This window comes from Trichosurus vulpecula, chromosome 3, assembly GCF_011100635.1.
Source record: "Trichosurus vulpecula isolate mTriVul1 chromosome 3, mTriVul1.pri, whole genome shotgun sequence".
NCBI classification, from domain to species: Eukaryota; Metazoa; Chordata; class Mammalia; order Diprotodontia; family Phalangeridae; genus Trichosurus; species Trichosurus vulpecula.
Genome location: NC_050575.1, coordinates 176,224,309 through 176,237,729, shown reverse-complemented (window position 1 = coordinate 176,237,729; position 13,421 = coordinate 176,224,309). Strand labels below are relative to the sequence as shown.

At 49.3% G+C, this 13,421-nt stretch overlaps 1 protein-coding gene across 1 annotated transcript; it reads left to right on the top strand.

The window, feature by feature from the left end:
* Positions 1–1,089: 1,089 nt before the first annotated feature.
* Positions 1,090–8,221, top strand: TOR4A (torsin family 4 member A). The gene is made up of 3 exons (XM_036753110.1): positions 1,090–1,241; positions 3,179–3,439; positions 5,501–8,221. Exon 3 carries the CDS (start codon positions 5,533–5,535, stop codon positions 6,802–6,804), a length of 1,272 nt encoding a protein of 423 aa, XP_036609005.1. The 5' UTR covers positions 1,090–1,241; positions 3,179–3,439; positions 5,501–5,532; the 3' UTR covers positions 6,805–8,221.
* Positions 8,222–13,421: the final 5,200 nt, after the last annotated feature.

The window sequence follows — 13,421 nt, the reverse complement described above, 5'->3', positions numbered from 1 at the left end:
TGGGTTTTGGCACCAAAAATGATGAGGTCAGAGTTGGGAGAGCTGGTTTATCAAATGTGAAAGAATTCACTTAGACCTTCTCTGTATCCAAGGGGAGTTTTATTCACACAAAAGCACATGGACTTGAGATTTAGCAAGGAGCTAAATAAGAGGTGTTGATGTAGGGAAAGAACCAGACTTATATAGACAAACAGCTATACAGCCTGTAGGATGATTTTAGGGTTTCTTATGGGGGTTGGAGATTTAGGGACAGGATAAGTCTTACAAGATAAGAACACAGGTTGAGGACAGTGAATGACACAAGATAAGGCAGCAATTTTATGATCCAGGATGGGGAGGAGACAAGGAATTTTATGGTCCAGGATAAGGGGTAACTCAAGATAAGGGGAAGAGACTCCAGGGCGCCTTCAGGTTAGAGAGTAAACTAGGGGCTTCACAAAGTCAGCTATTAATTTTAATTCTTAGGCACTGTTTGTATCCACATCGACATGATAAAAGAAGAATTTTAGGAAGATCAGTCTGTAAGCGAGAGGCAGGGTGGCTTAGTGGATAAAGAGCCAACCTCAGACTCAGGAAAACCTAGGGTCAAGTCCTGTCCTAACAATTAGTGGCTGTGTGACCCAAGGCAGATCACCATCCCTCAGTGAGACAGGTAGCCCTTTGAATTTCAGGGCAGGTATTGACTGCTTTGGCAGAGGGGGCTTCTTCACTTGAGTTCTCTGAGTCAAGTCCAGTTAAAAAAAAAAACCAAAACCAAAACCTGTCAGCAAAAGCAGGAGGGGCGGGGTTAGGAGGCTGCTGAGGCTGCAGTCTGGGTGAAGGGGGATGAAGACCTGGTTGGGGGTGATAACGATGAAAATAGAGAGGAGATAAACATGAAAATGTGAGGGAAATAGAAAGAAAGAAGGAAGAGAGCTTTGTGATTGGATAGAAGGGTGGGGGGAGAGAGGAAAGAGAAGGGTGACACTGGCTTTTGCATCTTGAGGGGCTGGGAGGCCCGGGCTACCACTGCCAGGAACAAGGGAGGTGGAAGAAGAGTGATACAATTTGCAAAGAGAAGGTTATGACTCTCTTCTGGGGCATGTTGAGTTCCAGGTGATGATGGAGACGTTCCAGAGGCCGCTAGTAGCCATGTGGGCCTCAAATCCTGATACAGATGTGATGATGTCTGGAGCAGCTCAGTGTGAAACTCCCGGAGGAGGGCCAGAGCCCTCCAGCTCTCCATACCCTGCTATCCAGAGGTAGGTGTAGGGCCCATCATGGGCCCTGGGACCTGATGTCATCAGGACTGGTTTGGTAAGGACAATCCAAAGGACGTGGGATTACCGGTAGAAAAGCAGGTCATTTCCTGGTTTCCAGCCTAAATAAAACAATTACCAGGAGGTAAGAAGCCTGGTTAATTCATTGATAAACCTGAGACCATCCTTTGGAGGAACTAGAATGGCGAAGAGCCCTGATTTAATGCCATAAGAAGACAAATCGAAGGAGCTTGGGATGCGTAGCCTGGGGGAGAGAAGATTCCCTGGGAAAAGTTATGGCTGTCATTAAGTATTTGAAAAGCTATCTAATGGAAAGATGATTAGATTTATTCTGCTTAGGCCCAGAGGGCAGAAGAAGAACTGTGGGTAGACATTACAAAGTAGGAGATTTTGGCTGGATAAAAGAAAAAACTTCCCAATACTTAGAGCTGGCCCTGAGTCAAATGGGCTGCCTGGGGAAATTGTGGTTTCCCCCTCCTTGGGAATCTTTTGGTAGAGGATTGGTGACCACTTGTTTCTCATGCAGTAGTGGGACGGTTCTTTTTCTGAGGGGGAGGGGGTATGGCATACATAAAATGGCTTGAGGTCTCTCCCAACTCTGACATTCAGTTATTCTTTGACTCTATGGAGAGGTGCAGTAGACTTTGACTTATCTTATGGAAGTCTGAGTGTGGGTGACACAGGGCCAGGCAGAGGGAGTCACATGAATAAAGACTTGGAGTTGAAATGAAAGTTAGTATGAGCTGGGGATGTTGGGGAGTCTGGTCTGGCAGAACTTAGTGCATCAGACAGCAGTGGGAGTTGGTACAAAAGGAACTCACCTGTGCAGTGCCACACTTTCACATGTACATGTAGTCTGCCCTTTACGACCACCCTGTGACAGGCAGGGCAAACTTTAGTAGGCTCATTTTAGAGGAGAGGAAACAGGGTTTCAGAGGAGGGTCACCCTGCTAGTAAGTAAGCAGTGCCAGGAATACAAACCCAAATCTCTCAGCCTTGAAAGCCCTGGACTTTACCCTAGTTTGTGCCTCAGTGAGTATTCATTGACTGAAGGGCTGGGTGGGTGGGGGAGTTTGTAAAAGGTCTTGAATATATATGACCTGGGAGATGGGGTCATTCCCTACTGGGCCTGGGGATCTGGCCCCCTGGGGTTCCCCTTATCCCAGAGTACGGGACCCACAGACTTGGGCACTTTGTCAAGGCAGAGAGGGTTGGAGCTCCCTTCAGACAATGGTGGGGGTAGAACGTAGAGGATGTGTCAGAGACTGAAATGGGGCGGGGACAAGGCATCCCAGGCCCAGAGAAGGGGAGAGGCAGAGCAGCAGGTGAAGAGCCAGAGCAGGGATGGGGCTTAGAAGGTAGAAGCTTATGAGAGAGGACAGGAGAATGAGAGAGAATGGAAATGGGGGAGGGGGAGGCAATGGAGGGGGAATGAGAGAGAAATCCCTGAATGATGCCCAGTGTCAGCCCCCTAGAGGCAACAGCCCTAGACCTTCAGTCCAGGAGAAAGTGTCAGTTAAATCCCACGGGGGGATCATAATAGGGCTCTACAGTCTCAAAGATTGTAGACAGTGTTATTCCTGCCCCCCTCCCCAAGTACATGACCTCCCAGGAGGGGGAGGGAAGTGGGAGAGGCTGAGCCAGGTGGGGGGGGGAGTGGTTTCAGGGGTGTCAGAGGAAGATCTCTGGGAACATCCATGGGCTAGAGAAGGAAATAGTGAAAAGAGTGAGGAGTCATCCCATTTGAACAGACTGGAGTGATTCCCCTGGGACAGGGATGACCCCTCCCTCCTGAGGTGAGGGCTCTGAGGCCTCGGTTCATTCCTCTAGTCCCGCCCGCCCCCCCTGACTCACTTCCTTTGCATAGAGGCGGAAGCCTCTTCATCAGCTTCCTCTCCCTCCTGGCTCTCTCCCGACAGGCAGGTGTCCTGGTCCTGGGTCCTGGCTGGAGATTTCCCGAAGCCCATCTCCCCTGATGCCCCTGAATGCAGTCTCCTGATCTTTTTCCCTAGAGCTCTCTCCTCCCTCCACAAGCCGGCCTGGGAGCCCCCAGCCCAAGGAGTCTTTGGCATTTCCTGCTTCCTGAACAGCTGGAACGGCTGGCCTCTTGGGAGGAGGGCAGAGCAGGGGACCAGGCGCCCTGGGGTGGCTGGCTCAGGGCCCGACATTGATCACACAAGGTATGGACTGGTTGAGGCTGGGGAAGGCCTTGTGGCTATGCTGTCTCTCCGGCTGGGGTTGTCTCTTGCTGCTTCTTTGTATATGCCTGCTTGCCTCTGTCTGCCTCTGTCCTGCATGTCTCATTCTTTCTCACTCTGTCTCTGCCTCTTTCCTTGTGCCTGTCTCAGTGTTTGTCTCTCAGTATCAGTCACTCTTGGTCCTTCTCTCATTCTTCTTCGCTTCTGCCCCCTGAGTGGCTCTTTCTTTCTTAATCTCTCTGTATGACTTTCTCTCTCTCCTCTTCAGCCTGCTCTGTGTATGTCTCTCCTTGTGTCTTACTGTTTCCATCTCTCTCCCTGTGTCTGCCTTGAGTGGAGGTGGAGGAATGGGCGGGGCGGGGGGGGGGTTCTCCTACCACCCACCCCGTGATGTCTGTGAGTATGGGGAGGTCATGGGGCTTTCAGGAGAGGGGTCCCTCCTGGGGGTGGTTTGGAGACCCTCACGCTGTCAGCTATCTGATGAGAGCCCATCCTTGCTTTTGTCTAGACTCAAAAAATACCCTAGGAACTTTTTTCTCCATCCTGTAACTCTCAGTCCTCTGGGGTCTGCTTGGGGAGGAGCTAATGCTGCTCTCCCAGCCTTTATCCTTCACTAGTCTCCTAGTGACTATGGTTAAGGGAGAAGATCAGTTTAAGGAGGGAACCCAGGGATCAATGTTTGTTTATCCAATTGTAGGAATAGGGGAGCTGGAACTTTCATGGGAAGGAGATTGGCAATATGGTTTCAGTCCTGGAGCCTTCCTGCCCTCTTTCTCCCTGTCCACATACCACCCTCACCCACAGCCCAGGGACCTCCTCCCTAGAAGCCCAGTGATCATAGCATTGGCCCCGGATGGGGAAGGAGATGGGGTCAAAACCTTATCTACTTCTGGACCCTGCCACTGACCCCTCTGTCAGGAAGCCCTCTAGGCAAGCAAAACCACAGAACCACCCACCCCTCCCACTGTCAGGCCTGGCCACTTCCTCATTCACTAGGCAGAGTTGCATTTATTCCCTTCTGACCTAAAGGATTTGCATGTGGGGCCTAGGCATCCTGATGGTGGGCGTGAAGATTTGATACCCACCCTCACTGACCCTCTCAGCCTGGCTAAGAGACTAACTGCCTCCTCTAGGAAGGACACAGCTGTCTCCCAGGATAGCTCTGGGAGATCATCTGAGATCACTTGTAATCTCTGGGAACAACTAAGATTACCTGCTCTGCCCAGTTCAGGAGAGCCTGGCATTTGGGAAGTTGGTTGTCCAGCCTGTCCAGTGGGAGGGGCCTTAGAGCTTATCTAGAGTCCAACTAACGTTGTCATTTTACAGAGAAGGAAATCCAAGCGCTGAGTGGAAAATCAATTTGTTTAATGTCTTAAATAGGAAAACCAGGATTGGAACCTAGGTCCTCTGTATCCAAATCTGATTCTCTGGAATTGTACCACTTCTTGTAGAATGAACAATAGGAGCCGGAGACAAAGGAAGGAAAGAAACAAGCAATAATTAAGTGATTATGGTGTACCTGGCACTGTATTAAGTGCTTTACAAATATTAGCTCATTCTAACCTCAAAACAATTTTGTGAGATCAGTGTTATTATGACCTCCTATTTTAAAATTGAGGCAGACAGGTTAAGTGACTTGCCTAGGGTTACACAGCAAGTAAACATCAGAGGCTAGATTTGAATTCAGGCCTTCTTGTCTCCAAGCCCAGGGCACTATCCACTGCCCTGTCTTCCTCTACTGCCTCTACCTCTACTTCTTCTCCCTCTGCAGCTGGGATGTTGGAAAGATGGGATTAGGCTGGGGTGATGGGAACTGAGAGCTAAATGATCTTAAAATTCCAGCATATTTCTTTTTTGAGCCTCTCTTTAGTAGAATCTGCTCTTTGTTTTCCCATTGGTTGAGAGTTGTAGACCTGCACCTAACTATGGAGTTTTGCTTAGGGCTGTGAAAGCCAGGAACACGGGGTACAGATTACCAGTGATACCCCGAGATGTCCATAGCAGACCTCTAATAAGGCTCTTAATGTGATCTTCCTGTTCTAGGAGAGAACCTGAATGGTGTGTCATCCAGAGCCATGGAAGGAGGTCAGCCAAGCCCCCGACCTGCCCAGGTTCTCTCAGGGGGCATGGTCTCCTCACCGGTGAGGGCTGTCATTCGTCTGCGTCGGAGATTCCGGATCTTGCGCAAGAGCCGAATGCGATCCAACCTCCCTGGGGAGTCGTCCCTGGCTCTGACCCCATCCCCATCCCGGCTGCTTCAGAGACAGATCTCCCTAGACCGGGCCAAGCTGAGCAGCACCCCTGTGTCCCACCTCCCTCACCGCATGAACTTTGAGAAGCCCCAGTATTTCACCTTCGAGGCCCCTGTGGAATCGTCCTTCCGGAGGAAGAAGAAGCGCCGTAAATCCCGGGTTGTGTTGTACCCAGAAAGTTCTCGGAAATACCTCCCGACCGAGCAGAAGAGCAAGGCCAAACGCTGCTTGCTTCTGCTGGTGGCCATTGTCTTTGTTCAAATTCTCAATGCCATCGAGAACCTTGATGACAACTTGCAGAAGTATGACCTAGATGGGCTAGAGAAAGCCCTCCAGAGGGGTGTGTTTGGCCAGAAGGCCGCCATGAACAGCATCATGGAACTGTTGCGGGATTATTTGGCCACGCACATTCATAGCCAGCCACTGGTCATCTCGTTCAATGGCCCAAGCGGAGTGGGCAAGAGCCATGTGGGCCGGCTGCTGGCGAAACACTTCCGTTCAGTGATGGAGGGGGATTTTGTGTTGCAGTATTATGTGATGCATCACTGCCCAGACTATCAAGAGGGCCTAGTCTGCCAGCAGGACCTGTCTGAGCGGATCACTGACATGGTGACCCGGGCAGAGGTAGAAGAAAAGATTCCTGTGTTCATCCTGGACGAGGTAGAGTTCATGTCCCCAGGCCTGCTAGACACTCTGCATGGCTTCCTCCAGCCTCAGCAATCCAATGAGTTTCTCAATGCCATCTATGTGCTCATCAGCAGCATTGGCGGCAGTGAGGTCACACGCTTCACTCTGCACACCGTCTCTAGCAAGCTGACCCCACAGCACCGCAGGGAGGAGCTCAGCCAGTCTCTCCACACCCTCCTGGCAAGCACCCACCCACTCTGGGAGACTGCTGAGGTGGTCCCCTTTGTTCTGCTAGAGAAGTGGGACATTATGAACTGCTTCCTGGATGAGATGGTGGGGGAAGGCTTCTATCCGGACCAGAGCCACATTGAGAGCCTGGCTGGGCAGCTCAGTTACTACAACACCACGGGAGGGGAGTTTGCTGTTACAGGCTGCAAGCAGGTGGTGGCCAAGGTCAACCTATTGTAGTGGACACTGCACTCTTTCTGCACCCATCCTCGCCTGTCCTCTTCACTCTTCTGTGGACTTTGAACATACTAGCATAGGGGATGGCACCCAAGGACTCAGTCGCCCCTGTCCTACTCCAGGCTGTCACCTTTCCTGCTTTGCCTGTGTGGTTCCTGACTTGGACAGTGTTCCTAGGCTATGCTCAGGAATACTGCCTCTCGGGATTTGGGGGTCAAAGTGCTGCTCGTGGGAGGAAGGCCAAGGCCTCTATTTGTACATGGGACTTTATAGCTGCTTCCTCGAAGATTGTCCCTAGGCTGGGGTAGCAGGCATCTAGATTGCTGGCTTCTATGCAAAGACAAGACATATGAAGGAGCTTCAGGAGCTGAGGGAAGGGCTGGTGCTGGAGGCTGCAGGTCAAACTAGGGGAACTCTTCCCTACATCCCGCCCCCCAAACTTCCCACTTCGTAAGACTGACATTCAACACCTACTTGATCACAGTGCCAGATATACTGCCCCACAGAACACCAAACCAGGTGGGGGGCAGTTGTCAAGACTCTTCCATGACCTTCAAGATTCCCAATAAATGTCTGTCTGGTCATCTGTTTGATTAGTGTTAATGATATACATGGGTTCAAACCTTCACCTTGTTTCTCCAGCCACAAACTTTGCTCTAACCCCAACTCCAGACTGATCTGATCCAGCCAAAGTGAGACCTGCAAACCTGGCCACAGACTAATAGGCAACCCTGTGACCCCAGACTGATCTGTAACCTTAGTCACAGGCTAGCCTTGACTACAGATTGAATCCCTACTGTGGTCACAGACTGGACTCTAACCCTAACTAACCACTTCTCAGGGTGTGAATGTCAGAGTGCAACCCATCCCCACTCTCTCCCTGATGGGGGACATCTTCATTAGCCAAGGGTCAGTATGTGATTCAGGGGGCTAGTGGTTGGTATGGAAGCCTTGAACAGAGTCACAATACTGTACTCACATCATGTTTCTAATTCTCCTTTCCACCTTCACAGATTAAGGCTATATTGATCCACAGTCAGGCAGTCAATCAACAGGCATTTATAAATCATTATGTGCCAGGTCCTCTGCTAAGTTGGGAATACAACAAAAGGTAAATAACAGGATCCCAGCCTTCAAGGAACTCACATTCTAATAGGGGAGACAATATGCAAATAACTGTGCACATACCTTCTACTGGAAGCTTTCTCCAACCCCTCCTAATTCTAGTACCTTCCTCCTGTTAATTATTTGCTATTTATCCTGTACATAGCTTGTTGTCTGTGTATTTCTTTGCATGTTGTCTCCCTGTTAGACTGTGAGCTCCTTGTGGGCAGGGATTGTCTTTTGCCTCTTTTTGTATCCCAGAGTTTAGGACGATGCTTTGCTGTACAAAGGTACTTAATAAATGTTTATTAATTTATTGATCAATCGATTCATATATACAATATAAATGGAAGTAATGTTAGAGGTAAGAGGATGGGTGTCAAGAAGGTACTAGAAAAGACAGCCGTCCTCCTGATGGTGGGATTTTAGCTGAGTCACGAAAGAACAGCCATATGGAAAGAAGGAGTAGGGAGGCGGAGGATTGTGTTGGAAGAACAGCAAGTAAGCCAGTGTATATAATGTGGGGGAGAATTAAAGTGTAAGACTGGAAAGGTAGGAAGGGATCACTTTATGAAGGGATTAAAATGCCAAAGTGTTTAGTATTTGATCCTGGAGGTAAGAAGGAGCCCCTCGAGTCTATTGTGAAGGGGCAACATAGAGCACTTCACAACTAACTGGAGTATGGGTGACTAAGCTGGGGCCTGCCCTAACCACAGTCATGCCCTTTTAGCAGGGCCACAGGTGGCAGTGGGGACTGAGATCTCATGGACCTTTGGGACCTTGTACGATCCTCTTTAAATCTAAGCCTCAGTTACTTCATCCAACATGAGGGGTTGGACTTGGTCCTTCTTCCTGCTCAAGCTTTCTACCACCTAACCCCTGCCTGCCTCCCTTTCCTTAAATGTGAAATGGGAGTAAAAGCACCTAACTCGTAGGGTTGTTGGGAGGAGCAAACGGGATATTTGCAAAGCGCTTAACACGGTGCCTGACATATAGCAGGTACTTTGCTTGTTTCCTTCCCATCTGTCCCGATTCTGGTGGAGGAAGGGCCATACTCTTCACTAGCTGGAGGCTGGGGGCTGGAGGAGTGTGGTGGACCCCAGGCTACTCAATTCCTCTAGGGAAAGTACAGCTGGGGAGAGGTGGGAATGGAGTGGGAATCTTCACCTCTCCGAAAGATCAAACAAGGGAGGCCAAACCCATTCTCCAGAACCCATCCTACAATTCCACCCATGGGGGACAGCTCTGCTCCCCACCACTCCCGCAGTAACCTGTCTGGTGTCCACTCCCCATAGACACACCCCCTCGCGTAGTGTGTCTGGTGCTCCCTCCCCACGCACCCCTGCGTAGCACTGTGTCCGCTGTCCGTCCTCCATGGACAGCCACCCCTCCCCACGCACCCCTGCGTGGCACTGTGCCCACTGTCCTCCCCCATGCACCCCTCCCCAACAGTAGCGTGTCTGGGTCCTCACGCACTCCCGGAGCAGCGCTGTGTCTGCTGTCCCCCACGCACTCCGCGGGCACTAGCTTGTTTTCGGTGCTCGTGGATGTCAGGGCTTCAACTAGGTCTTGCAGCGAGGCCAGAAGGGCAAACTTGGTGAAGATCCTTTCTTCCCGCCTCCCTCCCCCAGCTCCCACGCCTATCCCCACTTTGCGTCCAGTTGGAGGGGCGTCGGCAGCGGATCCCTAGAGGCGTAGCCTAGACGGAGGTAGAGCATGGGCCACATTTCTTCCCCCAGCTGGGGAGATAGGATGTCAGAGACTCCTCTCTCCCCCGCTCTCCCGACACCCCCGCGTTTTTCTGTTCGCGTCCCAGCAGCACCCGCTGCTCCTAGCGCCGAGCCTCAGTTTCCCCGCGTACTAGGATACTATTTGGCTTCTCTCTCCTTGTTCGCCCGCCCCCCACCCTCACCTGTTTGCCCCATAGACTCTTCCAGACGGAGCCTGCAGGTTGAGTTTGGGGGAAGGGCACTAGTGAGACTTGCAAGAAATGAAAGAGTCGAGTAAACACTTAATGATGTTCCTCTTTCTGTCCCGGGTTAAAACCACTCTCGCCTCTTAGGCTCCCCGGGGTACGCGGATGAAATCCTTGCGGTGGCGACTCTGGATCAGCAGTCTCCGGTCCTGAAAGGGTGGGGGTGGGTAGGGTGGGAGGAGCTGGAGGCTCTTAGATGGTGACTGGTAGTTATAATGAACACTATCGGATCCTACTAACATGAGCATGTTTATCCATGAGGGAGGGAGGAAAAAAGGAAACAAGCATTTATTAAGCACCTACTATGTGCCAGGCGCTTTACAAATATTTCATTTGATCGCACCAACACTGGGAGGTAGGTGCTATTTATCATCCATATTTTATAGTTGAGGAAAGGAAGGCCACTGTAATGATACAGTCTGAGATCGAGTTTGAACTCGGGTCTTCTTGACTCCAAGCCCAGCACCACATAGCTAGGCCCCGCAGCTGGAAAAGGGCAAACACTGTTAGTTCTGCTTCCATCCAGGAGCCCGCAGGGGTAGCCCAGAGCCTGTAGAGCAAGGGATATGGAGCCGAAGGCGGAGGGAAAGTGGAACTTGTCCAGTAGAGAACCAAACAGATCATCGTTTTTAAGAGATGGAAAGTACCCTAGTGATCATCTAGCCCAATTCCCAGATTTTACAGATGGCGAAACAAAGGCCCAGGGAGGTTCGATGAAATGTTCCAGGCCAGACAGGTAGAAATAGCAGAGCCATTTTTGGGACCCAGGTCCTCCAATTCTAAATCCAGTCCTTTTTCTGTTGGACCACACACTGCTCAATCTTTCTAGCTAGGCCAGAGAAGGACTATCCTTAGGACTCTAGAGGTAACCTGAGGTCAGTGCCTCCTGGTTCAGTCTCTTGATCATCATACCCCTACCTCTGCCCCCTCACCGTTATAGGAAAGTTCTCATCCTGGAGAATACTGGGCAAGACTCTGCCAAATAAGCTTTGTTCTTTTTCTCCCATAGGCTTGGTTGTTGCCTAAATTCTGCAACTTTACCTAAGGGCCAGGAACATTGCTAGGGCAACAGCAGGGTGGGGACTGGCAAGCTTCTTTGAGAACAGACAGTTCTCATTCTCCTGGGATGGGTAGGGAAGATAAAGGACAGAGGTCTATTTGCGAACATTTACCTTCAAATCTTCAGTTTCACCGATGCTGCTGAAGTCAGTCAATCAACAAGCATTTTATGAAGTCACCCGGTGCTGAGCAACAAGAAGAAAAAGCTAACAAGGGGATCATCAGAGTCTAGGTACAGGAGTAGTGTGACCTTTCCACTCAGGTCACCTCTCATATCTATGACTGACAAGAGGCCAGGACACCATGCTATCTCCCTCATTCAGTCGGTCAGAAGCTACGGAGTTAGAATGGACTTCAGAAGCTATCTAGTCAAACCCATACCTGTCCAAGAATCCTTTCTGAAACTTAACTTTGTTGGAAGACTTCTAGGGAGAGTCAATGCATTACCTTCTAAGGCAGTCCCATTCCAATTATTAGGGGCAGCTAGATGGCACAGTGAACCCGGAGTCAGGAAGACCTGAGTTCAGATTTGGCCTCAGATACCTGCTAGCTACTCGACCCTGCACAAAACCATACACAAATCACTTAAACTTAAGGCTACAAATGTGCCAGCTGTTATTATTAGCGAGATTTCACTTACATTGAGCTTAAATCTGTTTCTCTGTAATTTCTATCCATTGTACCTTAGGGTCAAGAAGAATAAGCCTAATCCTCTTCCACAAAAGTCCTTCAAATATGTGAAAACATTTATCGTGTTCCCCTTAAATCTCTTCTCCAAGTTAAAAATATAAATTTATTTTACCTAATTCCCTTTGGATGCTTTCCAACTTATTAATGTCTTTTCTAAAAGGTGGCAAGGAAAACCAGACTATATGGGTAACTGTTCCTGGGCTAGGTCATTCTGTTGCTGGGCTGGACTAGCTCCTCATAAGAAAGAGTCTCAACTTGGGTAGGTCTGTCCATGACTAGGTTGCTTCAGTGCTAGGCTGGGCTAGTCCTTCTCTCATCCGAGAATTGCTCCTCAGTAACAGCTGTAATCTAGGCCAGTTTCCACCTCAGGCTCAGCTGGAGAACTCACCTTGGCTGGTATTGTGTTCTTACAGAGACAAGGTATTCTGGCATTGTACAGCAGCTTCTTTCTATCAGAACCTTTCTCAGCTGAGATAATAACTAAGTGCTAAGACTTTTTCAGGCTATTTTCAATCAAGAAATACACTGGTTGTGAGTCTGTCTTCTCTACTTCCTTCCACTCCAAAGTGCAAGTAAATAGATACATGACTTACTACATATGGGATAAAGACTGTGGTATCACTCCTCATAGTTGAGTGTGATGTGAAGCTTGGCTGGTTGTTGTCCTTCGTTCTCGAAGAGGACCAAAATGACATCACTATGCTTGAGTCAGGATTCAGTGTGTCCGACTGTGGCTGATCAGGCCAATACAAGCTCCGAATGCTCTACCACAGGTAGGGCACAAATAATCCATGTGAAATTTGTGAACTCCAAACTTGCGTATCCTGCAGTTCCTTTGAGCTGTTTCAATTCTGTTTTGCTCATAGAGCACAGCACCTTCTCTGATGAGGGCATGCCATGGTGAGCAGTCCTGTGCCAATGTCTCTCAAGTCACACAATCAATTCCAAAGTTCTTGAGAGAGACCTTGAGAGTGTCCTTGTATCACTTCTTCTGACTGCCATGTAAACAATTGCCATGTGTGAGTTCTCCATAAAATAGTCTTTTTGGCAAGTGTAGGTTTGCTTTTGAACAATGTGGCCAGCGCATTGGAGTTGTGCTCTCTGAAGCAGAGTTTGAATGCTTGGCAATTTAGTTCAAGTAAGGACCTTAGTGTCTGGCACCTTATCCTGCCAGGTGATCTTCAGAATCTTTCTAAGACAATTCAAATGGAAGGGATTCAGTTTCTTGGCATGGCGGTGGTAGACTGTCCAGGTTTCACAGGCATACAGTAATGAGGTCAGCACAATGGCTCTGTAGACCTTCAGTTTGGTAGTCAATCTAGTACCTCTTCTTTCCCACACTTTCCTTCGGAGCCTCTCAAACACTGACCTAGTTGTGGCAATGCATACATCAACCTCATTATTGATGTGTACATCCCTGGAAAGTACCCTACCAAGGTAAGTGAACTTATCCACAGCATTCAAAACTTCTCCATTTGCTGTAACTGATGGTCCCATGTATGGATGATGTGGTGGTGGCTGATGGAGAACCTGTGTTTTCTTGGTGTTGTCAAGCCAAAATTAACACAAACAGCAGAGAATTGATCTATACTTCATTGCATCTCAGCTTCAGAGGCTGCATTGAGTGTACAATTGTCCGCAAACAGAAAATCATGCACCAGCACTCCCTCCACTTTGGTCTTGGCTTGTAGCCTTTTCAAGTTGAAGAATTTATTGTCAGTGCAGTAGCTAACCTTGATGCCGCGTTCATCCTCATTGAAAGCATTTGAAAACATCATGCTTAAAAAGCATG